The sequence below is a fragment of the Meriones unguiculatus genome, chromosome 16, assembly GCF_030254825.1.
Source record: "Meriones unguiculatus strain TT.TT164.6M chromosome 16, Bangor_MerUng_6.1, whole genome shotgun sequence".
NCBI classification, from domain to species: Eukaryota; Metazoa; Chordata; class Mammalia; order Rodentia; family Muridae; genus Meriones; species Meriones unguiculatus.
This window is the reverse complement of record NC_083363.1, coordinates 3,319,060-3,338,225: the sequence shown is the minus strand read 5'-3', so window position 1 is coordinate 3,338,225 and position 19,166 is coordinate 3,319,060. Positions and strand designations below refer to the sequence as shown.

At 55.4% G+C, this 19,166-nt stretch overlaps 1 protein-coding gene across 1 annotated transcript; it reads left to right on the top strand.

The window, feature by feature from the left end:
• Positions 1 to 5,429: 5,429 nt before the first annotated feature.
• Positions 5,430 to 18,905, top strand: Lemd2 (LEM domain nuclear envelope protein 2). The gene is made up of 9 exons (XM_021629997.2): positions 5,430 to 6,197; positions 8,194 to 8,234; positions 10,412 to 10,487; positions 11,872 to 11,948; positions 12,749 to 12,828; positions 14,186 to 14,331; positions 15,113 to 15,214; positions 15,286 to 15,388; positions 17,741 to 18,905. Exons 1-9 carry the CDS (start codon positions 5,483 to 5,485, stop codon positions 17,889 to 17,891), a joined length of 1,491 nt encoding a protein of 496 aa, XP_021485672.1. The 5' UTR covers positions 5,430 to 5,482; the 3' UTR covers positions 17,892 to 18,905.
• The last annotated feature ends 261 nt before the right edge of the window (positions 18,906 to 19,166 follow it).

The window sequence follows — 19,166 nt, the reverse complement described above, 5'->3', positions numbered from 1 at the left end:
CCCAGGGGCCACCAGCACCCGCATGTGCCATGCCCTGTGCAGGTAAGGCCTGTCTGCTCCTGTCTCCTGCTCCTCCTCCTGCCACTCTTCTGTTGTTTACAGTCTGATCAAATAAGCCTTCTGTTTGTTTTTCTTGGGAACAAGCGCTTCTCACTTTTTTTTTTGGGCTGCAGACTGGATTGCCTACGGGATGCTCATGAACTCTGGAAGTAATGAAAACTGGGGGAAGGGAGGGAAGGATCCATGAGCTGAACTGAGATGAAATGACCATGTTTTCAGGAAACAAGGAAAGCGAGACAGGACCTGTTTGAAAAAGAAAGAGAAAGAAAGAAACAAAGAAACAAACAAAGAAACAAAGAAAGAAACAAAGAAAGAAAAAGAAAAAGCCCTTAGAATCAGGACTGGAGAGATGGCTCATCAGGTAAAAGCCTGTACTGCTGTCAAAGAACCCAAGTTTAGTTCCCAGCACCTAGGTGGGCAGCTCACAAGCACCTGTAACTACCGCTCCAGGAGGACTGACGCCCTCTTCTGGCCTCTGTGTGCAACTGCACTCACTTGCTCACACCCACACGTAGGCACACAAAACAAAACCTTAAAAAAAAAAAAGGGCTGGGCAGAGCAGTGCTGGCTCCTGCCTTTAATCCTAGCACATGAGAGGCAGGGATAGGTGGATCTCTGTGATTTTATGGCCAGCCTGGTTTCCAGAGTGAGTTCTAGAACAGCCAGGGCTACCGAGTGAAACTATCTCACAGAACAAAACAAACAAATGTCTACCACAAGGACAGAGGAGACAGCTCAGCCAGCAAGGCACATTTCTCCACCAGCATGAAGACCAGCCAATCCCCAGCACCACAGAAAAGATGGCACAGTGGTGTCCACCTGTCTTCCCCGGGTGAGGAGGTGGAGACAGGTGGATCCCTGGAGCTCAGTGGGTAGCCAGCTATGTCAGATTGGTGGGCTCCAGGTTCAGCAAGGAGAGCAACTGAGGGTGATACACTTAATGTCACCACTGCACGCACACACACACAAAAACACTCACACATACATACACACACACACAAACACACGCACATATACTCACACATACACACACACACACACACATATACAATGGGTAAACAAGGAACCAGGCAGCAAAAGAACCAAAGGATACAGTGACCCCAGGAACTGACCATCCCTCAGGTTTTCCTTCCCTTGGAGAGATTTATAAAGCAGTATGTGCAGGACCCCACCGTGATTTAAGGAGACTGAGAGGAGATTAGCTCCTGGCAGGCAGGCTTGTTCTTGACACTCACAGGACCCAGATAATAGCCAGGCGACCGGAACCGAGCCCCACAAGATGGAGATGATGAGGTGCTTTCTCCCTGAGCACACTGGCATGGTTTCATAATTACCGAGGTGCACGGATTAACCGTGAAACTGAATAGTTAAAAGCAGAGAGTAATTGCCTGGTGTCCGTACTCTGTAATTTAGTATAATCTAATCATGGACAAAGCCCCAAAGAAAATGCTCTGAAAGCATGCATCTTCCTTCATACACATTTGTTACTGACATTGGTGATACCTTCCGTGCCTCTGAAGGAAGGCTTACCCATGGACAACAATGCGTGAGTATGGTCAGAGTAAGCTTTTCATTCAGTTCCCAAGAGACTGTGGGAAGCAAGTGGCACAGCAGCCCATTGACCCTGTTCTGGCATTTCTCTGCGACTCTTCACCCCCTTCTGTGACAGACTGGGAGAGGGGCCGAGGGCAACCCCGTCGCACGAAGCACTGAGGTGGAGCGGCAAGAAGCTGGGCAGCCTGGAGCCATGGCAGTCAGAATCTGGGCCCCATGTTTTGGCTGCACTCTCCCAGCACCCCTCCCCCCTCCCCCGTGGGATGCCACTGTTATGTGGCTCAAGCTAGATCCAGGTCAGCTAGATCCTTAACAGGGTGTGTCAAGAATGCACCCTGAGCGTCACAGGATGGCATGAGGGTGCTGTTTCCTAGAGGGGAGAAAGGAGGGAAATGGAACCGTGAAAGATTTATGGGCATTGTTATTATGGGGCTCTGTCAAAATGGGAAGCGGCTGGTGGGGGACAGTGTGGCGGCCTTGGGGACCCAGAGGCTTTCAACAGCTCATCGTCTCTGCTGCTTGTGTGGCTGTGGTGACTAAACACACACTCAGCAGGCTGTCCTTCCTCTCTGCCTTTAATAACTCAGGAAGACCAGCCACAGCCAGAGCCAGGCCCCTTACACACACATACACATACACACACATACACCACACACAGCACACACACATACCACATACACACACACACACCACATACATATACACACCACACACAGTACACACCACACACACGCCACACACACCACACATACATACCACATACATATATACACCACACACACACACACACACACACACACACACACACACAGTAGAGAAAAAGGAAAGCTAGCTGGCAGAGAGTGTGCAGCTTCCATGTTGTTAACTATGCCTTCTGTACCAGGCAGCCCCCTTTGGAGTGGGGCAAAGATGAAGACAGAGTTGGAAGATCTGGGGCGGGGTGTGCTCTAACAGGATAAGGGGGAGGGGGCTAAGGAGCACAGAGGCTGAGCTCCTTCAGGGGATGTGTGTGGCCACAACCCAGCATCTCCTAAACCAAGCAAGAGTCTTGGGGATGGAGAGCCATGGAGGAGGACTACTGTGGTCTAAATCCCCAGAAGGGGCAATAGGGCTGGGAACTGAGAAAAAAATGGGGATCAGAAAGGCCAGGTCCAGGAGGGACCTGAGGTTCTTTTGGAGGGGTGAAAAGGGGGAAGTGAGGGGTAGATCCTGTGTAAGTGGCTGCTGCTGGGGGCCTAGGACCATGACACCCAGAAGACAAAGCTGGAAGCCACCCATGGAGGCAGAGGGCCAGCCAAGGTAGCTACAGGCTGACATGGAGTTCCAGGCTAGAGGGAGGCCATAGGGTTTGCTGTGGGCCATTTGGCCCTAGGTGTGATTGGGAGAGGCTAGCACAGGAAGCCCCGTGGCTTTCTACAGTGCCATCACTTTGGGGGCGTGGGGGGCAGTCCTGTCCATATTTTTTAAGCACCTCAGATCCACTGTGATGAAACAGCCCACAAGTCTGTGAAGCACCATAACGCTCACTTTAAGCATCGGTTTCAAACCGTCTTTGAATACGCTCGGCCAGTACTGATACAGAAAGGCTTGTTCTTTATAGACTGAACTGCACAGCTGCAAGGAGGTGCACAAATGTTACCAACTCATTTGTCATGCAAACAGTGCTTCAGAAAGAAATAAAATACTATTATGTGGTATATGTGTTAGGCAATCACTATATCAAATCCATGGCATTCCGTGCAAACACAGGCAGGGAAAAGGAAAACAACACTTGGTGAGAGAAATCACACCACATGGGAGCAGCTAAGTCGGAGAGAAGCGGAGGCTAACGACAGAAGCCCGACTGCACTGAGGCTGTAATTTTCCCAGCCATGTGGCCAGCACTGAATTCTCCTGGGGTAGAACAAGCAGCAAACGATGAAACGCTGACAGAGGAGCATGGCCCAGGGTCCCAGAGACAGCAGGGAGGGCCATGGGGGCAGCAATGGACGATGGGTAAAGCTGCAGGGAGAGCTCAAGGAGGGGCCTGGGAAGAAAAGAACCGAATGAGAGCTGGAGCCACACTATTGCCAGGAAAATAGGGTGATGAAGGATGTGGAAGGAAGAGGAAGAGGGTGGTGGGAGTACGGCCATGAATTCTATTTGTTTCCAGTTGTCATGGCTTCCTGTTTCCCCACGGGGGTTCCCAATAAGACCCTTCACATAACCAAATTACTGTCGTTCCCACTCCCCAAGGCTCCCAACAGCTGCAAAGTTTTGGGTGAGGGAGGAGGTGTGCCAGGCCTGTCCTAAGGGTCTCTTTTAATTCCCACAGCAGCCCCCTGGGGAGTTCCTGGAGACAGACTGGAGTGGTCATTGGAAATGATCACACACTGAACGGCGGCAGATTGTAAATCAAACTCCAAGGCTCTGCAGTTCACCCAGAAACTAAGACTACAGGGCACAGGAGTCTCCCCAGCCCATCTCTTATGAGAATTCCACCAAGCACCACAAAAGCCTCTCCTGACCAGACTCATCTGCCCTCGGAGCCCAGTGTTGCAGGATATTTGCTCACACTGTGAACCCCGAGATTGTTTTGTTTACTGGAAAAAAAAAACCTGTGGTGTGGCTCTGCCCTAGCACACACCTTTAATCCAAGAGCTTTCTGCTTGAATAATGTAAACAGGATTAAATAAAGTCAAGCACAGGTCAAGAGGCGGAGCAAACAACCAGATGACAAGAAGTGAACATGGGGGGGAAAACAGAGAGTAGGATGTAGTCAGGAGGAGGGATAGAGAAGATGCACAGAAGTAGAAGGGAGGGACATTCAGGTTGAGGGGTTTTGAGGCAGTGTGGGGAAGGTCAGCAGGCTGCTTTCTCTGCCTCTTTGACCCAGCATCTGGCTCCCGAGTCTTTATTGGTAAAATTGAATGATTGAGATTTCGTTAAAAACAACAGTCCAGGGCATAGGGATCTGTCCTCTAAAGAGTCCAGGGTAAAGGGATGCCCATGAGAGCCCAGGGAATAGGGATCCCGTCTCCGTGGCAGGTTTTGGGTAACCTCTGTGCCCACTGAGGCTAAATCTGCACTTTAAAAATATATATACTTATACTTAGTTTAATTTTATGCATGAGTGTTTCAACCATGGATGTGCACCAGGTTCATGCGGTGCCAGCAAAGACCAAGAAAAGAGGATGACATCCTCAGGAACTGGACTTACCAAAGGCTGTGAGCGGCCACTTAGGTATTGGGTCCCAAAACCTAGGTCCTCTGCAAGAGCAGCAAGTGCTCGTAGGCACGGAGCCATCTCTCCAGCCCCAAAGGTTGCATTGTCAGCTAAGTACATGTCTGAAGCTGGCCTCAAGAGGTCATGGCCTTGGAGAGCATGCCTGCCGTTTACCCTGCCACCCAAATCAAGCCCAATCACACAGCCCCCGCGCCCACCCGACACAGGCTAACGATCCACATCCACCATTGGCGGTGGCTTTCTTACACCATTTCATCCATTAAGTCAACACTTTATCGAGTATCCACCACGTGCTTGCACTATGCTGGATCAGAAATAAACACCGCTAGGTCTAACAGACAAAGGAAAACTAGAGGGCGGGGTAAGGGATAAAATCACACCAAAAAACAAAGTAAAATAATAAAAACAAAAACCAGAAAAACAAACCAGCACTTTGGACCTCATCAACATGGCGGCTCTAGGCCTCGCCAGACCTTTTCATCATGGCGGACCTTCCGCCAGGCCCCGCCCTTCCCAACATGGCGTCCTAAGGCGACCTTCCCGTCATGGCGCGCGGCCCCGCCCGCTCCGCCGCGGCTGCCGGCGGGAGCAGTTCCGGGTGCAGTGCGCGCCGGGGGCGGGCGAGGGGGCGGTGTCCTGGCCATGGCCGGCCTGTCGGACCTGGAGCTGCGGCGGGAGCTGCAGGCCCTGGGCTTCCAGCCAGGCCCCATCACCGACACCACCCGGAACGTCTACCGCAACAAGCTGCGCCGCCTGCGGGACGAGGCTCGGCTGCGCGACGACGAGCGGCTGCGGGACGAGGCCCGGCCGCGGAGCCCCGAGTGGCTGCGGGACGAGGCCCGGCTGCGCGAGGAAGCGCCGCTGCGCGCGCGCCCGGCTGCGGCGTCGCTGCCGCGGGCACCGGAGCCCCGGCTCTACCCGCCGGCCTCCAGCTCGGCCGCCGACCGCTCCCGGCCCTACAGCGACTCCGGGGCCTTCGCTTCCCACTGGGCCGGAAGCCGCGGCCTTTCCTACCCCTCCCAGCCCGGGCCTCTGCGCCGCCGCGCCTCGGGCCGGGCCAGCTCTGAGGAGGACGACGATGCCCGGCCGCCGCCCGCCAGGGCCGCCCTGGGCCCTGGCCGCCACTACTGGAGCCCGTCCCCGGCCTCGGCGCGGTCGTCCTCCGCGCTCCTCGGCGCCGACGCGCGCCCGGGCCTGAAGGGCGCGGTGCGGGCCCGACCCGAGGCGGGCCGGCGGCTGGAGCGATGCCTGTCCCGGCTCCTGCTCTGGGCCAGCCTGGGGCTGCTGCTCGTCTTCCTGGGCATCCTCTGGGTGAAGATGGGCAAGCCCTCGGCGCCGCAGGAGGCGGAGGACAACAGTACGTCCTGGGCCGGCGCAGGGAGGGCACGGGTGTTCCTCCAGACCGCCTGGCACCTGTCAGAGCGCCTTGTCACCTCCACACCCTCACTTCCTCCTTCGAACATCTGCGGTCCTCTGTGCCTCCACTCTATGTGCTTTTTTCTTCCTCTCCCATCTAGTGTCTCCCTTTCGGCCACTGCCTCTTGAAGAAAAAGCTGCACGCCTGCTCTTGACAGGCCCTGTTCCTTTTTTTTTTTTTTTCCTCCTTTTCACTTCTTGCTCATTCACACTTGACAGCCACTTTGAAGGCCTCAGGTATCTCCCTGGCCTTGTAGGGGTGCCTGGTTGTAGTGTCAGCTCTGTAGACTGAAACGATCGGGCCTTTCAGACCACCAGGCCTTCGTTTGTCAAAAGGATGTCTGCCTTGCCTGGGGCGCAGGTGTGGGAGAGTTTTTAAAGCTTAACCTGAGGCCGATGGTGTGCTCATGAGGCTGGCAGCACCCCCGGGCTTTGCTGCGAGAAGGCCTGTGAGTCAGGCAACTTACCAGACATCTTTGCCCACACTCAGTTATGTGACTCCCCAGCCCTCAGGGGTGCGCCCTGAATAGCTGAGGATTGATGTCTCCCAAAGGGGGTTCTGCCTGTTACTCTTAGTTCTAACAAAAGAAGAGAAAAAGCACCTCAGATTCGTGCTCCTTTCCCCCTCTGGCATAAGGGATTATATTTAGGGTCTTCTATACGTTAGACAAGCATGCTACTATCAAGCTACACTCTTGCTAGCCAACTTCTGAGAACTATTTTGAAGTTAACTAGGCTAACCTTGAACTCACTCTGCAGTTCAGGGTGGTCCTGAACCTCTGAACTTGCCTTACCTTCCCCAAAAGCTGGGATCACAGACCTGGATCACCAGGCCCAGATTGTTTTGTTACAAACTTAGCTACTAGGTGCCACTTCATTTAGCCACGTGCTGGTATTCTTTCCAAGTGTGAGCATGGTTAATGCCATTGCCAGCTGTGAGTCAAGGCCACATCTCCCCAGGATTAGCAGGAGTAGCTGAAATATGGGGAAACGCTCAGCCAGGGGCTCAGGTGTTGCAAGTTTGTTGGCCATGCTGATGCCCAAGTGACAGACAGCTCCACCGCCAGCAGCTTATCCACCCTGGGAGCAGTTTCTGGTAGAGATTGACAGGGCTAAGTGCCATCAAACTGCTGCTGCTGCTGCTGCTGCAGTCATTCAGGGGACATCATAGCTCAGTGTTGCTACTTGCTGCCTAACACGATCTTTGGGAACACACAGCCAAGATTCCCCCCCAGGAAAGTAGTTCTTACTGGACACACATTGTTCTTAAGACTCTTTGGTATGTTGTCTTGTTTGAGTTAAGCAAGGAAGGCCGTCTGGGTTGTTTGCTTGCTCTTTGTGCAAATGGGTAGTTTGCCTACATTTGCATCTGCACTGCAAGTGTGCAGTGCCGAAGGAGACCAGGAGAGAGGGATGGAGTCTCCGGGACTGGAGATACAGATGGTTGTGAGCAGCCATGTGGGTGCTGGGGACCAAACTCAGGCAGCACTCCTAAATCCCTGAGATACCTCTCCTGCCTCTTGTTTAGTTCCTTAAGCGAACATCGTCTCTGTAGCCCAGGCTGGCCTCAAACTTGTGGTAATTCCCCTGCCTTAGCCTCCTGAGTCCTGGGGATCACAGCTGTGTACACTGCCTTTAGGAAAGCCCCTGTGATCCCATTTTACAGGAACAGAAACAGGTGCCAACAAGTTAAATGGTTCAAGAACCTGTGGCTACTCATTTGCAGCTGGAAGGAAGCCTCAGCTTTCACTGTCCTGATCCAGCATGGGGGACCCTGGGCTCTTACTGTCTGCACCATCTATGCCACTGTGAGGTGGCATCTTCCAGTGTCTACTTTTGTGCCAGCAAGTTGTGCTTCCCCTGGGTTTTGAGAAGTGCCTTTGTTGCATTTTCCTCAATCCCACGTATAATCTTTGTCTTTCTTTTCTCGGTCTCAGTGAAATTATTGCCGGTGGACTGTGAGAGAAAAACAGATGAGGTAAGTTTTCTCTGCCTTTTGTTATTCCTCCTGAGCACTCAAGCCAAGAGGTAGACTTGCCCAGATCATGATAGGATCATTTTCAGGGAGAGCTTCCCAGAATGTACCAGAATCACATCTTGTTCTGTGATGTTTGTGTCAAACTCAATTCTGGGAGCGCAGCAGTATTTGAAATATGGAGGGCTGAGTGCCTGAGCTCCAGCCCTGGGCTTGTTACCGAACTCCTCTGTCAGTGGGAGCTTCCGAGGTCTTTGATCTGCTGCCTAAGTCAGTCCAGGGAGCTGGAGGTTACCGAGCATCTGTCCAGCCGGCTGCCGTCGGGAGCAGGGCTACAGCGTCTCTCACTGTCAGTCTTGCCTTCTCTCTGGTTTGCATCCTTCGCTGACAATGTTCTGATTTCCGACTTGACACATCAGGGGCCAGTTTGAAGCACAGGGTGAGGGGAATTAGCCCACTTAGCTGATGTTTTGATTTGTTTTATGAAGCCCTGGCATTCCCCACAAATAATGTCTGGGAAGGTGAGTGGCCCTCGGCCCACGAATCATGTGAACAGCATTAATGCACAGTCAGGAAGCCGGTTCTGGTGACAGTCTGAGGAAGATATGAGGCGGTAAATTTTCATGTCATAAATCCTACCAGGAGGAGGCGTGTGCTGCCAGCGGGCGTGACTTAGTACTCTAATTATTAAGTGTGGGTGCCAGGCCTCTGCAGCCCGGGGGCTAGCAAAGAAATGGAACCCCCGCATTGACTCTTTCCCTTGTTAATGAAGGGCAGCCTGCTGCAGATACCCACTTTTATTTCCTTGGCTTCTGATGTGTCCTGTTTGCGGGTGTTTTATGAGCCTCCTTTATTGCTCTCATCCACCAAGCATTTTTGCTTCCCAGTTGTTCTGCAAAACCAGGCTCATAATAAGTTTAATCTGATTTCCATCATAAAACTGGGTTGATGGCTAGACAGTATGCTTCAGAACAGGCAGCCAAAGAGAAGAACAGACGCAAAACCAAGCAAGTAGAACTTCCCAGGAGACCGCTCTGCTGTTCCGTTTGCCGTTTAGTTAGACCGCATTCTTAGTTCCAGTCTCGGTCCTTCACAGTCTGCAGAAATGTTAGCCCCGAGTGAGGGGCATGTCTGCTCCTGGCCTTCCTATGAGCCAGTCACGTGACATCCCTCCTGTGAGCCCAGACGGAGAGACAGACACCCTGCAGGTCCCCGCTGAACCATGCAGAGCTGGCAAGCTGCCCCCTTCAGCTGGCTGGAGCTTTGGGATCTTGAAGTGATCCCGTATCCATGATGGAACAGCAGAGTGTGGGCCATATCCCCACAAGATTCATTTTCTGGCTGCTGTGAGCACCCTTGGCCTTCGTGGCAGGTGAGCCCAGGAGCTCGCAGGCAAGAACATACTGTCCGGCCCCAGTGAGGTTATTGCTGAGGTTTCTTTGGGTGTCCTTACTTCACCCAAAATCCAGACAGGTATTTAAGTATCAGATAAGTGTTGTTAATCTTCTCAGCAGCAAAGGCTTCTGATCCCATGTTTCTCTTTCTGCCTCTGCTGTGGAGAATGCAGGGAGAGGTTGGGAGTGGGTGTTCTTGATCAGGCCATCCTCTCGTCTAGTGCTGCCTGTCCTGTTTCCTCTGGGTACCAGCCCATGCAAGTGGTTTATATGGGGTCACACGGAGTCCTCACTGCAGTCCTTTCTCAAGCAGGGCCTCATACTTCCCGTAGTCGCTGACATTCTGCTCTGTCTCCTCCTATCTCTGGAGACCATGGTGCCATTCCTTGCTCCTCCCTCTAAAGAGTCGGGCTAGAGCCACGGGTGGCAGTCCCTTTGTTACTGTACTGTCTTTCCTCCACAGAGGCAATTCCCCAGCACCTCTCTCCCCACCAGCTCTCTGCAGAGACATTTCCACCATATAAAACTAGGAGGCGGGGGGCTGGGTGTATGGCCTAGTTGGTAGAGTGATTGCTTAGCGTGCACAAAACAGGCATGGTGGCACTCAGGTGGAGACAGGAGGGTCAGAATTAAAGCTCCTAGCCCGTTCTGCATAAGACTGTCTCAAAAAACAAGAAGCAAGCCCTCTTGAGGCCTCAAGACTCAAGAGGTGTTCCTTGCTGTCCAGACGGACATGTAGCGTGGCTGCAGACACAGACAGCCCCCTGACGGGTCTCCCTGCTTCAGTTCTGCCAGGCCAAGCAGAAGGCGGCCCTGTTGGAGCTGTTGCATGAACTGTACAACTTCCTGGCCATTCAAGCAGGTGAGTAGCCAGCCAGACCCCTGTTGAGTCAGGCCAGGCCAGCCCACCACTGCCAGGCCTCGGCTTCCCACCTAGCGCTCAGACCGTCTACAGCCCTGTGGGGGTGCAGTGCAGGCCTGGGTCCACAAACACACGGGCCTCTTGGCAGTTAAGAGACTCTGCCCCATCGTGCCCTGGGGCCTTGTGTTGGTCGGAAGGAACCAGCCTTGGAAGTCCCCTGACCTGAGGCACTGGCTGGCCCTAGGTCTCGTCCTTGTGTGTAGCCCACGCTGGCTTGTGGGCAGCCGGAGGTAGAGACACCCTTCTCCACACTGTGCTCCATCCCACCTCCAGATTTGGTCCTGGCTTGTGCCATCAAGGGTCCTGGCACCTGCTGCCTTCAAGACAAGGGCTGAAGTCTCATGAGGCCAGTAGGGACTATGAAATTGCACCTTCTTGATCATGTTAAGGTTTAGAGTGACTGCCAGGGTCCTCCTTGTAGGCTGCAGAAGAAGAATGGTGTTAGGTATGGGTGCCAGGCCACGGGAGCCTGGTCCAGCCGGCAGAGGGCTAGGAAGTGACATACTGAGTGAGAGTGGAAGGCAAATGCCCAGCAGCTGAGTGATGCCGAGTCATGGAAGCAGAATCATCTTCAAACCTCGTTGACAAAGCTCTGGGGTGGAAAGGGGACAGAAGAAACCAATCAGGGGCCATTGAGGTGCCATGCCAGGGCAAGGCTATTATGACAGGAGATAACAGAGAAGCTGCCCTGGCCTCAGAGAATGCCAGGCCTGGCAGGAAGCCCTGGGGGGAGGGCCAGCAGCTACAGCAGGCCTTAGGTCTGCTGGGGGCTTCTCAAGAGTGACCCTTAGCTCAGGCCTCCAGAGTGCTTAGAGGCGCTGCCTTTGGCCTGTCAGCTGGCACCCTAGCCGCCTCATTTTCCCTGGATCTCTTCTGGACACCCCTCCCCAGGATCTCTGTAACAATGGGCTTGGCTTTTAGGGTCCAGCGTGTGCCCAGATCAGAGCTGTGGCGGCCAGCCTCCTGCCTCTCTTTTTTCCCAGGCTGTGTGTATTTATAGTGCCGCTCTGGTACCTTCCGCAGCTCTCTGTCTGATTGCGCTAGGGATCAGCTGCAGACAGACTTTGGCATTGGGCAGCTCTTCAGTTGTTTAATGCAGATCGCTGCCCTGCTTTGCAGGTCGGGTTTTAACGATCTGGAGTCGATCCAAGCTAAGTGGCTTTTGATCCTGCTGCAGTAAGGATGCCGCATGGGAGCTGAGTGCTGCTGGGCCACATGCTCCTGACCTCAGCCGACGGCTTGACCCTCACTGTTTACAGGCCATTTCAGAGTCTCCTCTTCACCTCTTCTCTGTGTTTGAATGTGTCTTTTCCCCCCCTCCCAGGTAATTTTGAGTGTGGCAATCCGGAGAAGCTGAAAAGCAAATGCATTCCTGTTCTGGAGGCTCAGGAATACATAGCTGTGAGTAGGCTGCAGGCTGGTTCCTGCCTGCAACGCTGCGGCCTCTTATTGATTTGTCCAGCCCTATGGGGTTTCTTTTTCTTTTTCTTTTTTCTTTTTCTGCCCCTTTGTTTTGTGTTTGCTTTGTGGCTTTTGGATTTCTTTCTTTTAAATTCAGTGGAGTGTTGGGCTGCTGTGGAGGGGACTGTGCCCCAGGGACTCACCCTGCTGAGAGTGGGCAGCCTGTCTGTCCAAGCTGAGGCCCCTTCTTCTGGGGACCCCACGGGATCCTCAGGCCTGCTCCATCTCCGTTTGCTCTCCCTGCTCCCCCAAGCAGTGGGAGGCACATCTGCTCTGCCCTTGTCTCCTGGCCCTTGTGACTCCTTTTGGATCCGCAGCCTCTGCTTGCCTTTCTTCGTGCTTCTCCGTGGTAGACTTATATAGCTTCAGGGCTGGCAGGGTCCTGAAGGGCTGTGTAGCTCCATTCATGCCATAGACGAGGAAGCCAAGGTTTGGAGGAGGCGGAGAGTTTCTGAGGCCACACAGCTGGGACTGGTCGTCATCCCACCCTGCCCTGGCGCTGGTGCCAGCTGTGCCTGTGCTGCTGCTGCTTCAGCCTTTGCGTAATGCCTCTCTTGCCTCCTCAGCCCTGCATTGTTTTCCTGCTGTGTTTTGGCCCAGCTTGTCCTCCTTGCCTGTTTGCATACATGGAGCATTCGGGGCTGGGGGGGCACAGGAGAAGGTTTTGGCAATCAAACCTCAGAACGAAGTCCTGGCAGCGGCCCCCGGGGCAGAGCTAACCCCCATCTTCCACCCCACAGAACGTGACCAGCAGCCCCTCTGCAAGGTTTGAGGCCGCGCTGACCTGGATACTGAGCAGCAACAAGGACGTGGGCATCTGGTAGGTGCAGGCACTTGTCCCAGGAGGCTGGACTGCCACTGTCCTCACCCACTCCCTCACTTACCCAAGGCGTGGAGCCAGACAGCAGAGGGCAGCCACATTCAGGCTGCAGCCTGGAGAGCGGCCCTGCCAGTCCTCCCTCGAGTGGCTGCCTCCTGCTAACTCACTGGGGGAGATTTCCCAGGGTGCGACTTGTCCTTTTTAGGTGAGGTGCCTCTGTGCATTGGTTGACTCAGTGTGGAGATGAGGTGCCAGTTCTGTTCTGACCAGACACTTTCCCCAGGTTCTCATGCTGGTGAGCACTCTTAGCAGAGAGAGCGGCCCCCCAGCCTTTTTTTTTGGGGGGGGTGTCCAAGCAGCCCTGGAGACGCCCTGCGGAAGGAGCGGGACCACAGTCCCTTCCATAGCTCTTTGTCAGAATGTCTGTTCCGGTTCCAGCTCCTGATATTAGCACACACTCTGGGGTTTGTTCTCTTCTTCTCTAATCCACCCAAATTACTAATTCCATCACAGTGCATCCAGCGCAGCCCCTGGGGCAGCTCGGCCTAAAGCTCGGTAACTGGATGCATGGCACGATTAAGATCCGATGGCTTAAAAACAGCTGCCCTGAGCGGCTGAATGGTTTTCGTGTGCTGGGAAAGGCGGAGGAAAATACGGATGCTCCCCTGCACAGCACTCACTGGAGCTGCCAGCACCGAAGAATGATGACACTTGCCTTTTCCTGCTGGGGAAGGCAGCTGGGAGGGGGCCGAGCAAGCTCAGACAGCCAGTGTGTTGAAAACGGGGCATCACGTAGCAGCCACTGCAGAGAGAATGGTGTGGGCATGGCGTCCCTGAAGAGCCTCGCGTTGCCTCACTGACCGTGTGGCTGGAGGCGTGGCGGCAGGGCTCTGGCCTCTGACAGCCCGGTGCTGCCCAGTTGCCATGGGCGCTGCCTCATCTTTACACTTAAACAGCGTTTGTGCCTGCTCCTCTTGGGAGAAAAGTGCAGCCTCCCAGGTTCTGTCTTCCAGTTGTTGCCACACACTTGCAAAGCTGGGAACTCAGTAAACATTTCCATTTCTCTAGGCTGGGAGGTGGGAATCCAATTTACAGCTTAATCTTGTGCATGCTGAGAGCGGCTGTCAAAGACCCGGCAGAGGGGGACGCCACTTCAGCGGCAGGGGTTCAAGCTTGCTGCCATCTTTAAAGCTTCGTTCTGGCTAAGTAGCCAGTGTGGGAAATTGCAGGAAAGCGCACAACTGGGGTAGCAGGCTGCTCTGAGCAAGTGGAAAGCAGCCCCTCCTCCCCGTTCTCTCGCCTCCGGGCTGAAGTGGGGCTTAGGCTACAGCGCCTTCACAGCCCATGTCCTGTTCAGGCTGAAAGGGGAAGACCCATCTGAGCTGGTGACAACAGTGGACAAAGTGGTCTGCCTGGAGTCCGCCCGGCCCCGGATGGGCATCGGCTGCCGCCTGAGCCGTGCCCTGCTCACCGCCGTCACGCACGTGCTCATCTTCTTCTGGTGTAAGTCCACACTGCCTGCCACACTCCTGTCCCTTCCCAGCAGCAACCCAGCTCAGCGGCTGCCCGCGTGAGGAGTGAGTCGGGGGTGCTGGCTAATAAAGCAGGAGGCCACAGGCCGGCCTGGGCCTTGGTCTACCTTTACCCTTGGGGCCTGGTGGCTGGGGCTGTGGTGTAACTAGATACGTCCTTGGGTAGGATAGGAGCCTCTCAGCTTTCTGAGGAGGGCGGGCCCTGGGAGTGCCAGCCAGGGTCCCAGCTCACTGCAGCCCCGTGCAGGCAGGGCTGTGGGACCCTGGCTTGATTTTACTCCAGAAAACGACAGACACCTGCAGAGATGAATAGACACAGAGGATACTGAGGGAGGGAGGGAGGGAGGGAGGGAGGGAGGGCCTGTTGTCGGCTTCCTGCAGCCCCCTGCAGTGTCTCCAAAAGGAAGAGGCTGGGGCCTGGGGACCCAAACCTTGGGGATAGCTGGGAACAGATGATGGCTGCCCTGTACAGTGCCTATCCTCGCCGAGCTGCCAGGCTGGTACTGACCCCGGCGGCATCTCAACATGCAAACACCTGGCGTGCGTGCGTGTGTGTGTGTGTGTGTGTGTGTGTGTGTGTGTGTGTGTGTGTGCGCGCGCGCGCATGTTTGCAGCAGAGGCTGCAGCCCACAAGGGGGAAGATGATGTGGGGTTGGAATGATCCAAGTTCCCGGGACACCTCAGGTGACAGCAGCTGCAGAAAGGTCCTCAGTGGCCTTACTCAGTAGGTGATGGAGTCTGTTCCGTTCCAGGCCTGGCCTTCCTGTGGGGGCTGCTGATCCTCCTGAAGTACCGATGGCGAAAGCTGGAAGAAGAAGAGCAGGCCATGTATGAGATGGTGAAGAAGATCATAGGTGCGTGTCCCCTGGCGGAAGGTGCCCACCCCTGCCCCGGGCTGGCGCTGACCCCTTGACTCTCTCCACAGATGTGGTTCAGGACCACTATGTAGACTGGGAGCAGGACATGGAGCGCTACCCATATGTGGGCATCCTCCACGTGCGGGACAGCCTGATCCCCCCACAGAGCCGGTGAGTCCTGCTGTGGGGGAGGGTCCCTGCTGAGACCAAGGCAGGGAGCCCAGAGAACGCGTCAGCAGACCACAGCCTTCCGGGAATGACTGACTGCCCCTGCTGCCAGCTTGGCTCTGTGGCAGAAGAGCCCAGACAGGAGGACTGGGGGCATCAGCTGCTTCTCTGCAGCCTGTACCAGTTTGGGCACTAGCCGCTGTGCCAAGGCGGAGTCGCAGTCCTCGATGGCTCTGCCTGCAGAGGGCCTCTTGTTCCAGTGGGTCAGGTCCAGCGTAACACACTCTGCCTGTGTCTGACACCCCCCCCCACACACACACACTGATGCTGTCAGCAGGCTGGTACCTTGTCACTGATGACAGAGTCAACATGGGCTTCCAGGCACTGTCCCCCAAGCAAGAGAAAACCCTCCAGCAGCCTTTGGGAAATTTCTCTTGGGGCCCCATGAACATGCATCAGTTTGACTGAATTGGTCATGGGCAAGGGGAGGGAGAGGGAGCTTTTCAGACTTGTGCCCTGGGTGGTGGGGATGGGGCACCCGGCAGGTCCTCTCTGGTGTCCGCACAAGGTGAGCTGTTCCCCAGCTGCCTGTCACCTGTCACATGATGCACAGAGGTTGCACCCCGCTCCTGCTCCTCACGTGGCCCAGAGACCTGAGAACGATGGGGGCCTACATATGGGTAGGAAGCCAGGGCTTGGAGGTGAAAGGACTTACTCAGGGTGCTGTGGCAGCATTCTCTGTGGCGATGGCCGCGTCACTGTGCAGCCAGGTGAGCATTTAGAGGTCTGGGGGTTTTGTTTTGTTTTGTTTTGTTTCGTTGAGGTAGAATCTCTGTAGCCCAGGCAGGTGTTAAACTGACACTCTGTGGGCAGCTTCCCGAGTGTTTGGGTTACCAGCAGCTGCTTTTCCCTGCTGTGGGGCATTTTCTAGTGGTGCTGCTCCAGGGCCACAGCTCACTGGCAGCACACTTTCCTGGGGAACAAAAGTCCTGGCTGCTCTCCAGAAACGTGCATGCATTTGGCAGCTGCTGGGTTCCATCTCCCCACAGGCTGCAGGCAGGGAGTCCCTGCCCACAGGGCCCCACTGCTGCTCTGAGAGGTCGGCCTGTGCACCCTCAGGTGACAGCCGGCTCTCCATCTCCCAGGGAAAGCCATTTGCTGTGTCCAGACCCTGCCCAACCCCTGGCCCTGCCCAACCCCTGGCCCTGCGGGGAGTTGTGTCAGCGGCCTGCCTGAACCTCATCTTCATCCAGCGGGAGTTTGCTGCCTTGTACAGGTGGCCCCGTGCTCGCCCCTCCGTTTCCACAGATGCATGTTGGTCACTTACTATGCACTGTGGAAGTGGAAACCCAGCGTCCACACCCAGGTGGAGCACTAGAGCAGCAGGCAGAAGCATAGGAAGCCGTGGACACCAGGCAGGGCCCAGTTCAGGCACAGGAGCGCTGGTGTGCTATCGGCCCTCTGACTTGCATGTACCGACACACATTTCCCGTAACACAAACCAGAAGCCAGACTGCAGCCATGTCACCCAGACCTCACAGGCTGGCTTGGTGCATAGCTGACCCATAGGGGTCTGAGTCCACCCCAGTAGCCTCTGAGCATCTCCTGAGCTGCCTCTCTGCACTTGGGGCAGTGGGAGGAGGTGGGAGGAGCTGGCAGGGAGCTGATTGGAGCCACCAGCGGGTCGCCCGACCTGCTGATGAGGTACTGTTTCCTGCCTCCTGGCATCTATCTCATCCTTCAAGCCTTTTCTTTTGAGTCTGTAACATTGGCCTGACGATCCGGCTAAACAGGCTAAGGTGATCCCATTCCTCAGAAGGACCCAGCTGTCGCCTGATTCACCCCCACTTGTCTTCTCCCCGGAGGCCCACTGCTCCCACACACACACACCTACGTCTGCACTTTGCACCACTGGGCCGTGACGGGAACATACCAAAGCCCTGTCGCTGTCGTCCTGGAACCTTTTTGTTGGGAAGGAGCCCCACAGAGCAGGGATTGGTCCCTCTCTGGATCCCAGACATCAGGGTCTCATTGCTCAAGGCTTCACTTGTCCCTGCGGAGTTAGGAATTTGGACTTCTCTGACAGCCATCGGGCCCACTCAGGTGCAGCTCCCAGTGTAGGGTGCTGTGTTTTGGGGATCGGTAAGCTAAGCACAGTGCCCGCCATGGCCACCAGCTCCTTACTGGGCCTGTGGAAGATGGGCGGCCCCAGCACACCCCTCCCAAGACATGTTGATGCCTGATAGCACGCCCACTGCTGGACAAGGGCCTTAGAGCTTAGAGGTGATGCCGTCTTCGGGAAGCGTGGACATGGTGCCAGCCTGACCGCTGCTGAGCTCTCCCTTCTCCCTGCAGGCGGCGCATGAAGCGCGTGTGGGACCGTGCTGTGGAATTCCTGGCTTCCAATGAGTCCCGGATCCAGACTGAGTCCCACCGCGTGGCCGGGGAGGACATGCTGGTGTGGAGATGGACAAAGCCTTCCGCCTTCTCTGACTCAGAGCGATAGGCCAGCCTGCTCCAGCCAGCCAGCCTGGCCGCCCAGCCGGGCAAGAGCACAGACCTGCGGTGCTCATTCACACCTGCCTTGATTGCCTTTCTGGTCTCGGTTCTGGGACGCGTGGGCTTCCTTAGGGTAACAGGGAGAGCGGCTGAGGCCCTCCTCTATGCCAGTCTTACTGAAAGGGGCTCTTTCTCTCTGGATAGAGAGACAGGAAGTGGCTGGAATCCCAGAGGTTCTGCACACAGCCAGACAGCAGCCAGCGAACCCTGAAGCCCCTTGCTTGGGAGGAGGGTTGGGTGGTGGGCTGGGCAGCAGGGGCCTGGGCAGGGCTTGGTCCATGTGCCTTTGCAGCGTTTCCAGGGAGCTGGAGGGAGGGGAGGAGTCCTGTCCTGCTCCTGCATGGACCTCTGTCCAGAGGGGAAGATGTTAGAATTAGAACCAGCTGTAGGGGATGAACAGAGGTGGCCGAGATGCGGCCACAGCTGCCTGTGCCTCAATGCCTCTCACAGATTGGAAGAGCAGCCCTGAGCCAGGGTGGAGCCTCAGCCTGCTGCCAGGCTCATCACCTGTTAAAACTGTGACCAGGCCTCTCCTGCCTTCCTGGCAGTTTAGCCGGAACAGGTGGGGTGCGGCATCGTGGCTGCATGCTGCCCCCTGCAGGCCACATGGAGCAGTGTGGGCCACTAGCACTGTCCTGTGGAGGACCTGCTCATGCTGGGAGGGAGCTCTCCAGCAACTCATCTGCTCAGAGCAGGAGGATAGCAGGTGGAGGTGAGGCGCTGCTGCCTCCAGAAGACTCAGACACCCTCTTTTGTACCTATGGCCGCCTTCTCTGTTTCTTAGCAAAGCACCATCTCCATACTTAGCAATACGCTCATTTCCTGTGTCTGGGTAGTCGGCAGGACTGGGAACTGAGCAGGTACTCGTGGCAAGGCCTGTTCTCATGATCAGGCTCCATCTAGAAGGCTTTTGTATTGGAAGCGAAACTGTTGGAAAAATAAAATATTTATTGAAAGCGGATGTGGTTTTGTGTATAATGTTTCCTCTTTTTCCCCAAGGCAGTGGTGAGAAATGAGGACCCAGGCCATGCTGCCCTGGCCATGGGCTTCAGGGAAGCTGTTTGAAGCCTCATGAGCACCTGCCCTGCAGGGTAGTCACGTGGGTGAGAACCCAGTAGCCAACTGCTCCAGTTCCCTTCTGACCCGCCTGGCAGCCCCCAGTCCCAAGGTTCCCAGATGCTGAGTAACCCCTGGAAGGAGCAAAGAGCCAGGGGACGCTGCA